We start from the raw sequence: 16117 nt of genomic DNA on the forward strand, positions 1-16117 counted from the left end.
AATCATGGGGGATTTCTCAAAGATGAGTTCCTTGTCTCAAAAACGTAAATAAGTTTAGATGAAAGGATCAACACCTCTCCCAGCTGCACCCCAATACCTCATGGTATCATTCATGGAAGATCATCACAATTTCACAACAGTTATTCCATTTGTTTTTCTAAAGGATGTAGATGCCATTCCTGTGAAGTTCTGCTCTCAGTTGCATAATGGTACCTTGCTTTTGGAGACAGATAGTGTTATTCAAGCACAGAAACTGTTTAATGCAGCACTTCTCGACAGCTATCCTGTTAAAGTTGAGGCCCACAACATTCTGAAGTCCTCCTATGGTGTCACATACACTCTGCAGCTTGATGGCTAGGGAGTGACTGCAGTCCATTGTATCATGGAAAGGGTTGATAAAGAATTAGTGCCAAATCGCACTCTATTCCTCACATTTGACTGTGTGGTACTTCCACCTAAAATTGAGGCTGGTTATGAAGCTATTACTGTCAGACCATATATCCCAAACCCATGCATTGGTATAAATGTCAGCACTACAACCACATCCATAAATCTTGTGAAAATGCAGCCAAACGTGTAACCTGCAGCTGGGACGCTCATTAAAGTGTGTCCAGTTCCACTGTACAAACTGCAAGGATGATAATGCTGCTTCCTCCTGTGACTGTCTGATCTATCTCAATGAGAGATCCGCTCAGGAGATTCATGTGAAGGAAAAGGTACCTATCACACTGCTCAGAAAATGTTTGGCTAGCTAGAAACCTTGTACACAATCTTCTGGCAGTTATAGTATGGTTCTCACTACACTCAAATCTATGGAGGACTTGGCTACACAGACTTAGGACTTCCAGTTTAGTGCTATGATTGTCAAATCGGCCAGCTCGAAGGCCACACCCTAATCTTCACCTGCTACGGGTGCACACCATACCAACAGACCTTCACCTGCGCCAACGAAATTGCATGCCTCACAAACAGAAGCACAGAAATCCAAAAAGGAGTACTCCCACAATGGCTTTCTGCAAACATCTAGCCAGTCGATGTCTGGGTCTGTACGTGACAAACACCACAGTTCTAAGCAGTCAAACAGAGGTAAACAATCTTCCCCTTCTCCACCTTGACATTCTTTTTGAATGGTGTCACCACTGGCCTCCGTTTCACCAGGATGCACTGTCAGCAATCAGTCTGCTGGCCTACCTCTGTTAAACTAATGGAGCTGGATCCTCCAGTGTCTGAACCTGGTTGTTCTGCATTCAAATTCTGTCACTCAGCAGCCACTGTGATGACTACCCCCTTACTTGACCCATCTCCTGTCTATCATTGGAGATGGTTATTCTCCATTGTAACATTCATGGCATCATATCCAATAGGGTTGAATTACAGCTTCTCTTGTGATCATACTGTCCAGTTGTTTTCTGCCTCCAAGAAACAAAATTATGCCCTCACGATTGCTTTCACCTCCCATACTTCCCTTCAGTCCGTTTTGAGCTCTCCCTAAGGCAGGGACTCCGGCTCATAGGGGAGTCATGTTGCTCATTCGAGACACTGTCTGCAGTCACATCATTTCCTTGCACACCCATCTTCAAACTGTTGCTGTCCATATTTCCATCCCAGTTACAACTTCTCTCTTTGCAATGTCTACTCACCCTTATCTTCTGGTGTTACCAGGGCAAACATTTTGCAACTTATTGCTCTACTTCCTCATTCCTTTTTGCTGTTCAGTGACTTCAATACCCACCATACCCTTTGGGGCTCTCCATGCCGATGTCCGAGAGGCTCTCTCCTTCGATCTAATCTGTTTGAACACAGGTACACCCAAATTTCCTTCTGATTCCATGCACTCCTTATCCCATTTGGACCTTCCAATCTCTGCTGCTCAGCTTGCTTGTCATCTCGAGTGGTCCATTCTCTGTGACACACTTTTGAGTGACCATTTCCCCCGTGTCAGTCGTTTCCTAACTCCAATCCCATCTGTGTGTCCAACCAACTGGCAGCTTTCCAAAGCTGAGTGGCAGCTCTCCCCCTCACTGGTCACTTTGGATGAACACCATTTCCCTTGCACAGATGACCGGGTTGAATATGTTGCAAATACTATCCTTACTGCTGCAGAATTTTCCATACCTTACACCTCTCCCTCCTCATGATGTGGCCCCACCCTTGGTCAACTGAGGCATGCTGCAATGCAGTCCGCGTATGGAGTCAAGCTCTTCATGTTTTTAAATGCTATCCAATTATGGCGAACTGTATCTTGCAGGTATTTCAAGTTCCACCCACTATCATCCTGCCTTCCTTCCTTTGCAATGCGCAGCACATGCAAGGACAATATCTTTTTCCTCCCAGAATCATGAATGTTATAATACTGCTTTTACTGTGAGGGAGCTTAAGCATGCACTCTCTTCATCCTAGTCATTTGCTTGAGGATCAGACAGTGTTCACATTCTGATGTTGCAACAGCTGTCTCTTGAGGGAATACACTTTTTCCTCCATACGTACAACTGCATTTTAACAGATGACACATTTCCCAGTCACTGGCGTGAGGCCATGGTCATTCCCGTACCTAAGCCTGGTAAAGATAACCACCTTCCTTCCAGCTACCACCCAATTCCCCTCAGCAGTAGCATCTGTAAGATGATCGAACGTATGGTTAATGGTCAGCTGGCGTGGTGATTCGAGTCTTGGAATCTCCTCACTAATGCTAAATGTTGATTCTGTAGGCACTGCTCTACAATTGATCATCTTGTGACCTTGTCAACTCATATTACGAACAATTTTATACGGTAGTGCCAAACTATGGCCATGTTTTTTTTATCTGGAGAATGCGTATGACATCTACTGGAGCACGGGTATCCTCTGTACAATGCATGAGTGGGGCTTTGGAGTCACCTGCCCTTTTTTATCCAGGAATTTTTAAAAGACGATGTTTTTAAGGTACATGTGTGCTTGGCTCCGTTTTACACTTTTATTCAAGAGAATGGGTGCCTCAGGGTTCTGTGCTCAGCATTGTCTTATTTTCCATCGTCATTAACCCTATTACCGATTGTATCCCGCCATGTGTCTCAGGGTCTCTTCTCACTGATGACTTTCGTGACCTATTGCAGCTCTCACCAAACCTTCCTACTTGAGTGGCATCATCAATGATGTTTTGATCATCTTAACTCTGGAGCACCAGCAACGGCTTCCGCTTTTTCATTGATAAGACTGTCTGCATGAACTTCTGGCAGTGCTGAGAGTTTCTTCCCCCAGTCCTTTTTTTGTTTGTTGTCATAACGAAGTTCTTGGGACTTACATTTGATAGAAAACTCTGTTGGTCTTCCCATGTCTCTTGCCGGGCAGTTCGCTGTACTCAATCCCTCAGTGTTCTAGGTGTTTCATGCAGTACCTTGTGGGTAGCAGATTGTACCATTCTCCTCCATTTATACCAGTGCCTTGTCCGTTTGAAACTGGATTATTGGTTTATCGTATATTCATCCAAAAAATGGTTCATATGGCTCTAAGCACTATGGGACTTAACATGTGAGGTCATCAGTCCCCTAGACTTAGAACTAGTTAAACCTAACTAACCTAAGGACATCACACACACCCATGCCCAAGGCAGGATTCGAAACTGCAACTGTAGCAGCCCCGAGGTTCCGGACTGAAGCGTCTAGAATCGCTCGACCACACTGGCTGGCTATATTCATCCACACGTATGTCTATCTTATGTCATCTCAGCACCATCCACCATTGCGGGATACGTTTAGCCACTGGTGCCTTCTACAGCAGTCCCACTGAGAGTCTTTAGGCTGAGGCTGCTGACTTACCATTGTCCTATTGGTGGGATGTTCTCGTCAGTTATTCCATGATCCATCTGTCTTCTATTCCCAGTCACCCATCCTATGCTCCCTGTTTTGATGATTCCCTTGACTGCCAGTATGGGCTGCGCCTATCTTCTAAGTTGCCTCCTGGAGTTCACTTTAATTTGCTGCTTCGACAGCTTCGCTTTATGCTCCCTGCCACATTCCACACGGGTGTGAGATATTCGGCACCCTGGCTTTGTACCAAGGTATGTGTTCGTTTCGCATCCATTTTCTTTCTAAGAAAACTACTTCTGTCCTGGTATATCGCAGTCAATTTCTCGCACTTCGCACGTGGCTTGGGGACATTGTCTTCATCTACACTGATAGTTCGAAGACCCACCATGGTGTTGGGTGTGCCTTTGTACTTGGCAATGATCCTTTTCAAAATAGGCTTTTTACCAGTGCCCAATTTTTACCATGTAGCTCTGCAGCCTCTATCAGGTCAACCAGTACATCCAGCAACATGGACTTCCAAAGTGTGCCATGTGCTCAGATTCTCTCAGTGCTCTTCAGAGCCTACTCAAGCTGTACTCAGTCCACCTTTTAGTACAACGGATCCAAGAATTCCTTGTGGGGGAGCTGACATGGTGTTCCTGTGGGTTCCTGGTCACATCAGTGTGCAAGGGAATGAGGCTGCCGTTGCTGCTGCAGCTTTGCTCCCTCAGCCTGCTAGTCATTCTGTTCCCTTGGATGATCTTTGTGACACTGTCTATTAACATGTAGTATCACTTTGGAGTGCACAATGGTCTTCTCTCCAGGGGAATGAACTTTAAGACATTACAACTCTCCCAATAGCATGTAGGCTTCCTCTTGGCCCACACATCGTGAGTAGGTCATTCTAACCGAGTTGTGTATAGGACACTGTTGATTAAGTTACAGCCATTTACTGAGTGGCGATCCTGCCCCACTCTGTGCCTACTGCTCTCAACCCTTGACAGCACACCACCTTCTGATCCGGTGCCCATTTCTTAACTGTTTATGTTTACATTTATGTTTGCTGTCTACTTTGTCAGATATTTTAGTGGATGACACACATTCTGTCAATGCATCTTACTATTTATTTCCTGCAGCGGCCTGGTGAAGCAAAGCATCTCAAGATGTTTCAAGAAATTTTCTCCAAGGATATCCCTGTCCTTAGCTGCCCCTCTTTTAATGTTGGTTGATTGGATTTTTGCCTTTTTCACTTCTGGTTTTTATTTGATTATTGTTTTTTCTTGTGTTATGATATGGTCAGTTATGACCTTTGCAGTTTTGCTCCCTAGAGCACCAACCAGCTGAATTAAGAACAGACAGCAAAATATCATTCTCCACTGTAATGAGAACAGCTGTGAGGTGGCACCTAATTACTGCATCGTTAGGTGGGGCAGGGTGGTCGCCCACTGTGCTCGAACCTCTACTGTTTCTTGCATACATAAATAATATTCCTTCAAATATGACAGGTGATTTTTAAAAAATATTTCGGTTTGCTGATGATGGTAGCTTTGTAGCGAAGGATATTGAGTGCAACAGGGACAATATATCAAGTAGTACTGTTCAAGACATAAGACCATGGCTTCTACAAAATAAATTGATGCTAAATCAAAGTAAGACTCAGTTTTTTACAGTTTCTAATACAAAATTCAGCTAAAATTCACATTTTCATTACATTGAAGATTTTATTAAAAAACTGACTACTGACATATTTACCATTACAATATTATGTACAATAAGTGACAGTTCAACATGAAAATTAGACTACTGTGCTTATTTTCATACGCTTATAACATATGGCCTATATTTTGGGGTTACTTTTCCAATTAGCAAGGAGTATATCTGACTCAGAAATGGGCAGTTAGAGCAGTATATGTTGCAAGTCTACGAACCCCTTGTCAAGCCCTGTTGAGGAATCTGGAAATTTTGGTGTGGTCTCTCAACATATTTTTTCTTTGACATCATCTGTTGATAACAATATGAGGCTACTCTCAATAATTAGCAGCTTTCACTCAGTTAATACAAGGCATAAATCCAGTAGGTATTTGGATCCTTGACTCTTGTGGAGAATGGGTACAGTATTCAGCTGCATCCATTTTAAAAATGCTACCACAAGAATAAAAAATCTTAGCAATCATCCTCACACTTTCAAGTCGAAACTGAAATATTTATGCATGACTCACTCCTCCTATTCTGCCAGGGAGTTCATGGAAAAAATAAGCAAATTCCTGTGTTATATTATTGATTATGTCAGTTATCTGCATAGCATTTGTGTAAATTTTATTTTATTTGTTATTGACTTTTCTGATTTAATTTCATGCATGATTTTTTCCACGGCCGTGGAGAGTGGCTATTCAATTTGGCTCTGTGGAAATAGATGTGTAAATAAAAATAAAACGTTTTGCAGTTGTTGCTCCATGAAGGACAAGCAAGAGTAGTAGGGAAATTAGATGAATAACTTCATCATACTAATATATCGTAAAGGTATCTGTAATGAATACCAGGGGTCAAAGAACTTTATACACAATCACACTCTGCACTAGGTCTTAAAAGTGATTTGGCAGCCAGTAGAATATGGCCATTAGTCACTGTAGTGTCACCCCCTGACGACATTCGAAACCAAAGACGCTGGTGCAACGTTACAGATGACTGCTGTGGTGCCACTAATCAGAGAGCAGCTGCCATCAAGTGCCCTCTGATGAGACCATGTCACAATCTGGCAGATAAGATGGCCCAGGACTGGCCAGAGTCAGTATCATAGACAGAAATCTAATATTACATGAACTAGACTTTCTATAATGTGTTTCAGATAACTTGCACTATTTCCAAGGATAGTTCTGTGCATATCCATTGTTGTCAATGTAGGATCTAGGAAGCAAGCATACTTGGTTCACCAGACAAACAGTCAAATAGCCATATTAATGACTTTTATTACAATGCTTAACTTTGGCAATTGCATAGATGTGTCACAAGCAAAGGGCAACATACAAAATAATTAATCTTCTTCAGTATAGACAATTCCAAGTCTGTGCCACATGGAGTGTACAAGTGAAATGACTAGAGTTGGTGCTGCTTCGAAGTCACTAATCTTGAAGGTGCTATTGAATTGGACTGTCACCAGTTGCGGCACTTATGCCCTCTTCACATAGGAGCTGCTGCTGTCACATTGTCGTCCTGGAGTGAGGTCCGGTCAGCATGCGATTGGCAGACTTCTTCTCACAGCCCTCTCTTCCCTGTCATTCCTGGCTGGTGTACCAGAGCTTGACTCTATGCCGTAATAGCCAATAAACAGGGTCGAGTTCCTGCTAGTTTCACCTATAACTGGCAGAAACTCTGAATGGATCCAGTTGTAATATCACTCTTGATAGTTTGCATACTAGTTGTCCATTGGAAATCTCACTTTTGCAGGAACACATAACTTGCATTGTAACCTACAATATATATATATATATATATCTCCCTCCAGAATTTGTATCACTGACGTGCAGGAATGCCCAAAAATAAATAAGTAAGTGAGTAAGTGTGATGTTCTACTTAGCACCATGCACAGTGAAGGCACAATTGATGATGAAACCAATAAACCATACATTATATGGACCACAAGTTGAGAAAGAGAAGGGTTGACACAGTCAACCAGATATGCAGTAAATACTCTGTGACTAGTCAGTGGCTGCATGGTCTGCTTTAGTAAATATCACTGACATCAGTATCCAAATATTGTTTCAGTCCAGCACAGAAACCCAAAGAGGATACTTTTGAAACAGCAGTCTTGACAACTTATGAAGGCTTCCTACTCTTTAAATGATATCAAAATATTTTTGGCACCTAGTAAATTGGAAGAACCTTGACAACTGGAAGAGCCTCCAAACAAAAAGAAGAGTCGCTGCTTTACATGCAGCTGAAAAAGAGAATGTTTCTATTGCAATTTGTTGTCAGTGTTAGATGTTTGTGTGCAAAAAGCATGCCTCCACTGTCTGTGAAAAGTGTGCTTGTAACACTGTGAATACGCTCGAGGAATAGGATGAGTAAAATTTGTGTATACATAACAAGAACAACACATCTAATAAATAACCTGAAAATGATACAGAAAGTGCTGCAGAAGTAATATGCCCTGTGAAATAAATGTAGACAAAGTGTAAAGCGAGAATTATATCTGTTAGAAATTTGTTGTTAAATAATAGAGTAAGATACTTTTATTCGATTTTGTAACTACCTGTTAAGAAGAATAAAATTCAAACATTAAAATATATTTCGATGTATGTAAAAAGAAAAATAAAGTACATTTTTTTTCCAACACCAATCACATTAAGACAGTATTTTTCATGACTCTAAAGAACGCAATGGCCAGTTGGCAGAATCAACCACGCGACCGAGCGGTTAAAGGCGCTACAGTCTTGAACCGCACGACCGCTACGGTCGCAGGTTCGACTCCTGCCTCGGGCATGGATATGTGTGATGTCCTTAGGTTAGTTAGGTTTAAGTAGTTCTAAGTTCTAGAGGACTTATGACCACGGCAGTTGAGTCCCATAGTGCTCCGAGCCATTTGAACCATTTGAACACACATTCCAGTTTGTGGTCCTTGTCAACATATCTGTCTACTGCCTGTCTGCTGCTCAGTATTTCATCTGTTTGACGAGTAATGATTTATACAGGTATGAGTATTCTTTGGTTTACTTTCACTCATTTTGATAATAATGACCTCATCACGTTGCCAGTATTCTGTGAAACTCCTTGTGTGTATCCAGTTTTGTGACACTCATGGTTCAATCTGGAGTAGGTGTAGGATGTTTTAACTACATGAATTTGATGAGTGAAAGAATTACACTACAAATATGAAAAACATGATTTTATATTCACAATACAAAGTACATAACTCAATACCTATGAAAATATAATCGTATTTGGTATGAAAGTAAATTTACAATGGCAGATGTACATAAAACATAAATAATTATTATTATTACAGCTTATATTAATGTTTCATTTTGATTCAGAATAGGCTTCAAGCCTCTCGCTGAATATGAAGAAAAGAGATTAATTTATGACTTTTATGAGTATGGTAAACACAAATAAAAATGTATCCCACAAAAGTTGTGGAAGTATTTATGTTCACCACAATATTTGTGAAATATTAGGCACAGCCAACATAAATAACACATGACTGAGAGACATCACTAATTTAAATCTAACTTGTGTATAATCGTCCATGTTAATATCATATGTTCACTTAAGAGAAAACCCTGAAGTTAGTGAACTACATTATGACATCCATGTGTCATACAAGGCAGATGCTGTCTACATTTACAGTCATTTCGTTGTAAGATGTCTCTTGCTTAATTCAGTGAATATCCTTCAACACACACATACTCAGGTCACCAACACTAGTGAGGAACTTGTTAAATCTTCATACTCTTTTGCATAGCTGTTCCATCAGTTATGAATTAATGATGTATGATATCCAGTCCACTGTCTCTGCAACACGATGATAAATTCCAGGTTGACCTCTCTGGGCACATGAATATCCAGCTGAGACAATACCAATCAGATACCATCTTCCAGCTTTTTCCAGCATTAATGGCCCTCCAGAATCACCCTGTTCCAAAAAAAGTTGATAATGTCAGCTTCATTTCTCCATCTACCAATAAAGTGCCTTTCATTGGAGGAAAAGTAAGAACCAATTTACTGCTTAAACTTCAATACAAGATGCAACTACTTGTATTTGTAAAAGTTAAAATGTAAAACATTCCTTTTGTTTTCTATATTCAACTATATGTGTTTTAGAATTGAGAGAGGTGAAGGGCATTCTGTTAGGGAACAAAATGCCTTACTAAAAAAGTCAAACAGTGGAAAATCCAGGACAGAATGTAACAGTATCGTGAAAAGGAAAGTTGCTACTTACCATGTAGTGGAGATGCTGAGTTGCAGATAGGCACAACAAAAAGACTGTCACAAATATAGCTCTTGGCCAATAAGGCCTTTGTCAAAATTAGACGATAAACACAAACATACACAATCGAGACTGCAGTCGTGTGTATCCAGTGTGAGTTGCATTTGTGTGAGTGTGTATGTGCGTGTTTGTTGTCTAATTTTGACAAAAGCCTTACTGGCCGGAAGCTATATTTGTGACAGTCATTTTGTTGTGCCTATCTGTGACTCAGCATCTCGACTATTTGGTAAGTTGCAACTTTCCATTTCACGATATTGTTACTAATAAAGAAATAGTTTTTATATAAAATAATCTACACCTACATCACCACTCTACAATGAACAACTGAGGAGCTTCTTTTCAAAACCTGATAAATGCAAAAAATTAAATTTCTGAGGAAACGCATTTTTTAAAAATATCATAGCACATTACTGATTAAATAAATGAGATAATTTAACATTTACACAGAGGAGGAGGAGGAGGATATTGGTGTTTAACGTCCCGTCGACAACGAGGTCATTAGAGACGGAGCACAAGCTCGGATTAGGGAAGGATAGGGAAGGAAGTCGGCCGTGCCCTTTGAAAGGAACCATCCCGGCATTTGCCTGGAGTGATCTAGGGAAACCACGGAAAACCTAAATCAGGATGGCCGGACGCGGGATTGAACCGTCGTCCTCCCGAATGCGAGTCCAGTGTATTTACACAGATTTTATAGGCATGATTCTAATTGGATGTTTGACTTTTCTAAAATTTTCATTGTTTACTTCAGAGCAGAGGGAAAATGTTTCCAAGGTTTTTTTGCAAAAGTCAATAAATGCAAAGATGTAAGTTAAAAGTTTTGTGAATATATATATTGAAACTGATTTTTCTACAATTTCTTTTTTATCTTCAGCATTAAGTAAAGAAAGCTACTTTATTGTTCCTTTTGTGTATGTATAAATTCAATAATGTACTACAATATAGCACTTTAGTCTTGTACTTTTCCATAACTGATTGATAGACAGAAATGCAAAACACAATTTAAATACAACATAAAATACTGGCTACAGCAGTACTAAACTGGAAATCTATTGACCACTTTTAACAGTGACCTTATAAAACCCTTCTGCTCCTTTTGGCACATTAAAATGCCTCTTAAGTTTTAAGGCACATTTTTTTCTTTTCCTTGCTGACCACGTTCTTGTTTTCCAGGGTGGCTGTTTTCCCCACTTCCTGGCTGCAGTTCCTGGACTCCCATTATAAGTAACTGATACTGACAAAAATACCTTCTTCTTAGACTTTTCATATGCCATCACTCATTGAACAGTTATTGTGGAAGGCATCTTAGATTGTAGGGCTTTTAGAGCATTGGACTTCAGATTCTTTGCTTCCCAATCTTTATTTAGTATTTTGATGATGCTATGTTACTCCAGTGCTTTAAAGCATTCAGTCAGTGAAATAATAGCATCTTTTTTCTGCTGGTCTTTATCCACTCTACCAAATACTAGGTCGGGATTAGGGCCTATAGCTGTGACCAATGATAGACAATAATGTACCAGCTTATTAAATTTTCTGCTTTCTTCCATGAAGGCCATCAGTGTGCACATGATTAGTTTATTTATATTTTGATTGGTACAGGAATCAGAAAATAAATCAGTTTCATTTGGTACATTTCCTAGCTGCCTTAAGTTTCTGAAAAAGTCCACTAGAGCAGAGGCTGCTTGGTTGCATCCTTTCAATCCAAGTATAAATAGCAATCCTTGCTCAGGAATGAATCATAATACACAGATTGTGTAGCTAAACCTGTCTCGGATAGCATACTTCACATTCAGAGAGTTTTGGTGTTGGCTGATTCTGTTTTATATCAAAACATACTTTAGCCACATTTGAATTTTTTTCCTCCGTTATTGCAATGAACTTTTTTGGATTAAGTTTATGCAGCTTGTGGTTAGTTACTAACTGATTGTTTTTCTCAATATCTTGTTCCTTTAGGTACCCTATCTTTGGACATCCCTGATGTTGCATGAAATGTTGTGGAATTGTTGTACCTCTAAGTACTGTCTGGCAATCATTTTTCCTTATGCTGTATGTTATCAAAACAGTATTCTTCCATTTTGCATCTTTCTTCATGTTCCTTCTTCCTAACAAAGCTGGCTCAAAATGAGCAATGATCAGAAGTTCAAGTTATTTTGTAAACCACTAATTTGTTTCTATTTTTGGTTCTGGTAGCAAGTCAGCATCACACAGATTTTTAACAGGGTCAGAACTGAAACTTTTTTATGGTTACTTACAAATCATAATTTGTCTTCCAAAATATTAAAAATACCCCATACCCCCAAGTATAGACCCTCCCCCCCCCCCCCCCCACACACACTGCTGTATACATATGCCCTTGGGTGAGTGCCAACAAAACATTTTTGCATTCAGAGGAGAAAGTTCGTGATTGAAATTTCATGAAAAGATCCTGCTGCAATGAAATTGCCTTTGTTTTAAGGATTGCCACCTCTAGCTTGCATATCATATCTGTGACATTCTCTCTCAAATTTTTTATTAATACAAAATGAGCTGCACTTCTCTGAACGTTTTTGATGTCCAACATCAATCCTATGTGATGTAGATACCACAATGAGCAGCAATAATCCAAACGAGGAGGGACAAACATAGTGTAGGCAGTCTCTTTTGTTTAGCTTTCCTCACAACATTATCTATGTGATTCTTCCAAGTTAAGTTATACATAATTTTAATCCCTAAGTATTTAGATCAATTTACAGCCTTTAGATTTGTGTGGTTTATTGTGTAATCAAAATTTAATGGATTCCTTTTAGAACTCATATGGATGATTTCACACCTTTCATTATTTAGAGTCAATAGCCATTTTTAGCACCATACAGATATCTCGTGTAAGTCATATTTCAGTTGGTTCTGGTCATCTAATGACTTTACTAAACAGTAAATGACACCATAATCTGCAAACAATATATGAGGGCAGTTCAGATTGTCTCCTAAATCATTTCTGTCGATTAGAAACAGTAGAGGGTGTATAATATGTCCTTGGGGGACCCCAAATATTACTTCTGTGTTACTTGATGACATTTCCTCAATTAATATAAACAGTCACCTTTCTGGAAGGAAATCAAAAGTCCAGTTGTGTAACAAACAGTGTCAAAAGCACTGAGTAAAATTGAAATATGGAATCAATCTGAGATCCCCTGTTTGAAGCACTCATTAGTTTGTGAGACTAACGAGTTAGTTATGTTTCACAAAAATGGTATTTTCTGAATCCGCACAGACTATTTGCCAATAAATCATTTTCTGTGAGGTAATTCATAATGATCAAACACACTACATGTTCCAGAATCCTACTTCTAATTGATGTGAGCGATATGAGTCTGTGACATAACGGATTACTCCAATTATCTATCTTGAGTTTTGGTGTGACTCCTGCAATTTTCCAGTCTTTAGGTATGGATCTTTTGTTGAGCAAGCTGTTGGATATGATTGCTAAGTATGGAACTTTGTGTCAGCATATTTCAAAATAAATTGACTGGTGTACAATCTGGACTGGAGGGCTTGTCTTTAATTAGTGATTTAACCTGCTTCACTACTCTGAGGATAGCTACTTCTAAGTTATTCCTGTTGACAACTGTTCTTGATTCAAATTCTGAAATATTTAGTTCATTTTCACTGGTGAATGAATTTCGAAAAACTATGTTTAGTATCACTTCTTTAGTGGCATTTTCATCAGTAACATTATAATTGCTATCAAGCAGTGAAGGTATTGATTGCATCATGTTGGTGGTGTACTTTATGTATGACCACAATCTCTTTGTATTTTCTGCCAGAGTTTGAGAAAGAGTTTAGCTGTGGAAACTATTAAAAGCATTCGCATTAAATTTTGAGCTTCATTAAAACATTAACAATTGTGGGGATTTGGTGTTCTTTTATGTCTTTTGAGCTTTTGCAACAGTGTTTTGATCTGTTTTGTGTAGCATGGGGGATGTGTACCCTCTCTTATTAATCTATTTGGTATTCAAGGTGTTTGGAAATTCTGTGATAATTTTCTAGGACTTGTAAAGGGGAGTGAGTATATAATATTTTGAATACAAACCCATGTACAATGGGTTCAATTCAGACATGTAATGCATCCATATCTGCTGAGGGAAAGAGAAAGTCTCAGAGTTGCTTATCCACGTATGCAACAGGGTAGACAGGATGATATGTACTGCATCAAACTGTCACCTGAGGTCACTTAATGTCAGCCTTGCTGTGAGACCTATCCACTGCTAGTGCAGCTCTGATTTAGTTAACATGGTTCAGTTCATGTTTTTGGAATACACAGGCATGCTCCTTGTGTTTGGGAAAACTCTACGTAACAGAAGAGTTGCTAGTTGGATGTATCATGATCATTTTTGGAAATGTAGCACACCATTGCACAAACTTTTTGCCCAAGTTACACAGTGGATCCAAGAAACAGGTACGTCCACCATGAGGAGGCAACACCGTGGTGCTCACGGCAATGCCACATGACTAGATTTGAAGATGTACCACACCACATTGAAAAGAACTCGTCAATGAGCATGCAAACAATTGCATGTGCAATGGGTGCTACTCACAATATCATCTCATACATTCTGCGTGAGCAACAATTACATCCAAACCACTTACAAAGAGTACACGCTATGGGTTCAGTCAATTTTCCACAATGTGTTGCCTATGGCATGTGGTTCCTTTACCACTGCATTGACACACTCCTGTTTCTGTGCCAAGTTCTATCACTGATGAATGTAAGTTCAGTAGGGACTGTGTTCTGAATTTGCAAAACAGCCATTTATGGACAGACGAAAACCCTCATGTCAAACATGTTCAGGGGCTTCAGCAGCAGTTTGGTATTAATGTGTGGGTAGGTATTCCAGACAGTAATGTGATTGTGCCGTAACTCCTTCCACCTAAGCTAACTGGTCCTGCATGCTTGATCTTCCTATAAAATGTATTGAACCCTTTCTTGGAATATGTGCCACTGAATATTTGTCAGGAAATGTGGTTCAGCATGATGGTGCACCATCTCACTTCTTACATGTTGTTCAGAGACATCTCAACATATGATATGGTGAAAGAAGGATAGGCCAAGGTGCTCCAACCACATGGCCACAGCAATCACCCAATTTCACTCCTATGGACTACTTCTTGTGAGGCCATGTGCAAAGTTTAATTTACAAGACACCTGTAGAGACAGAGGAAGATCTGCTGGCATGAATTTTGGCCACTGCACTAGAAGCTGAAGAGACACCACGTGCGACGAACAGTGTATAGCAGAACATGCTTCATAGGTAAGACATCTGTAACAATGTTGCTGGTTGCCACATTGAGCCACTGTTGTAATGCATCAGTACTGTTCTGTACATACAGTATGCTAATTTCTTTTTGTTTCAGAATAATGTAAACATGTTATGTTTCAGTGTTAATACAAACAGACGTGCTTAAGTGATAAATGGATGTTTCATTATGTTACCATTAAAATTGTTTCCTAATAACTGTACTGCATCACACCTAATTCAATGTCTCAAGCAGAAGAGGATGAGTTGAACATCTGAATTGAAATTGTTGTAGAATGGAAACAGTACATTTCCAGACTTGGGTTCCTATTTCAAATATTATGTACTCACTCCCCTCTAAAAGCACTAGAAGTTTTTAACAGCAATTTCTGAACACCCTGTCTAACCCTCAAGTGCCATCACTAACATTTCTTTGAATTTAAGCTACAGTCAGCTGGGAAGGAGTGGAGACTGCCTCTTAGGAAGACATCAACCGAATTTTTATCTGGTTTATTATTATTATTATTTAAATAGATACATTTTGCAGTTTTATTTGGTACATTTGGATGTTAAAGTGTTAAGTCTTACTACAATGACACTGAGGTCACTAACCCCATATCCATCTTGATGTTCCCTATTTGCTCAGGATTAATTTTTTCTAAGAGATAAAATATGTTTTCACAACCATTTATAGTTTGAATGGGCTCCTAAATTAATTGTTCACAATAATTTTCAGAGAAAGCACTCAAGGGACCTATAATCAGTTGATTCTGGTTGTCTAGCATAAGCTCTACCCATACTAGCTCAGAGGAACTATCTATTTCAATTTCATTACAAGTAAACTACTTCTAACAACAATAAAATAATATGCAGTAACAGCTTTTAAATTAATGTGTTTCAAAATTACACTGACAAAATTTGAGCGATGTAGAAGGTGTCTTGAGAAAGAAAATGAGAATAGGAACCCATGTCTAGAAATGTCAACCATAGTCAGCCATGTCATCACTGGTACTGTTGTTGCTAAGACTGTAGAGTTGGCAACTTTCAGAGGTTGTAGTATGGACCAAAACAAGAAAAAAGTCCAGTAAACATGGGCTCTA

At 39.5% G+C, this 16117-nt stretch overlaps 1 protein-coding gene across 1 annotated transcript in view; it reads right to left on the reverse strand.

The window, feature by feature from the left end:
- Positions 1 to 8731: 8731 nt before the first annotated feature.
- Positions 8732 to 16117, reverse strand: part of LOC124555565 (proclotting enzyme) — a 431375-nt gene continuing 423989 nt past the window's right edge. The window contains exon 10 of the mRNA XM_047129523.1: positions 8732 to 9393. Coding sequence (XP_046985479.1) covers positions 9235 to 9393 — 159 coding nt within the window. The 3' untranslated portion in view covers positions 8732 to 9234. The remainder of the gene's footprint in view (positions 9394 to 16117) is intronic.

The sequence above is a fragment of the Schistocerca americana genome, chromosome X (genome assembly GCF_021461395.2).
Source record: "Schistocerca americana isolate TAMUIC-IGC-003095 chromosome X, iqSchAmer2.1, whole genome shotgun sequence".
NCBI lineage: Eukaryota > Metazoa > Arthropoda > Insecta > Orthoptera > Acrididae > Schistocerca > Schistocerca americana.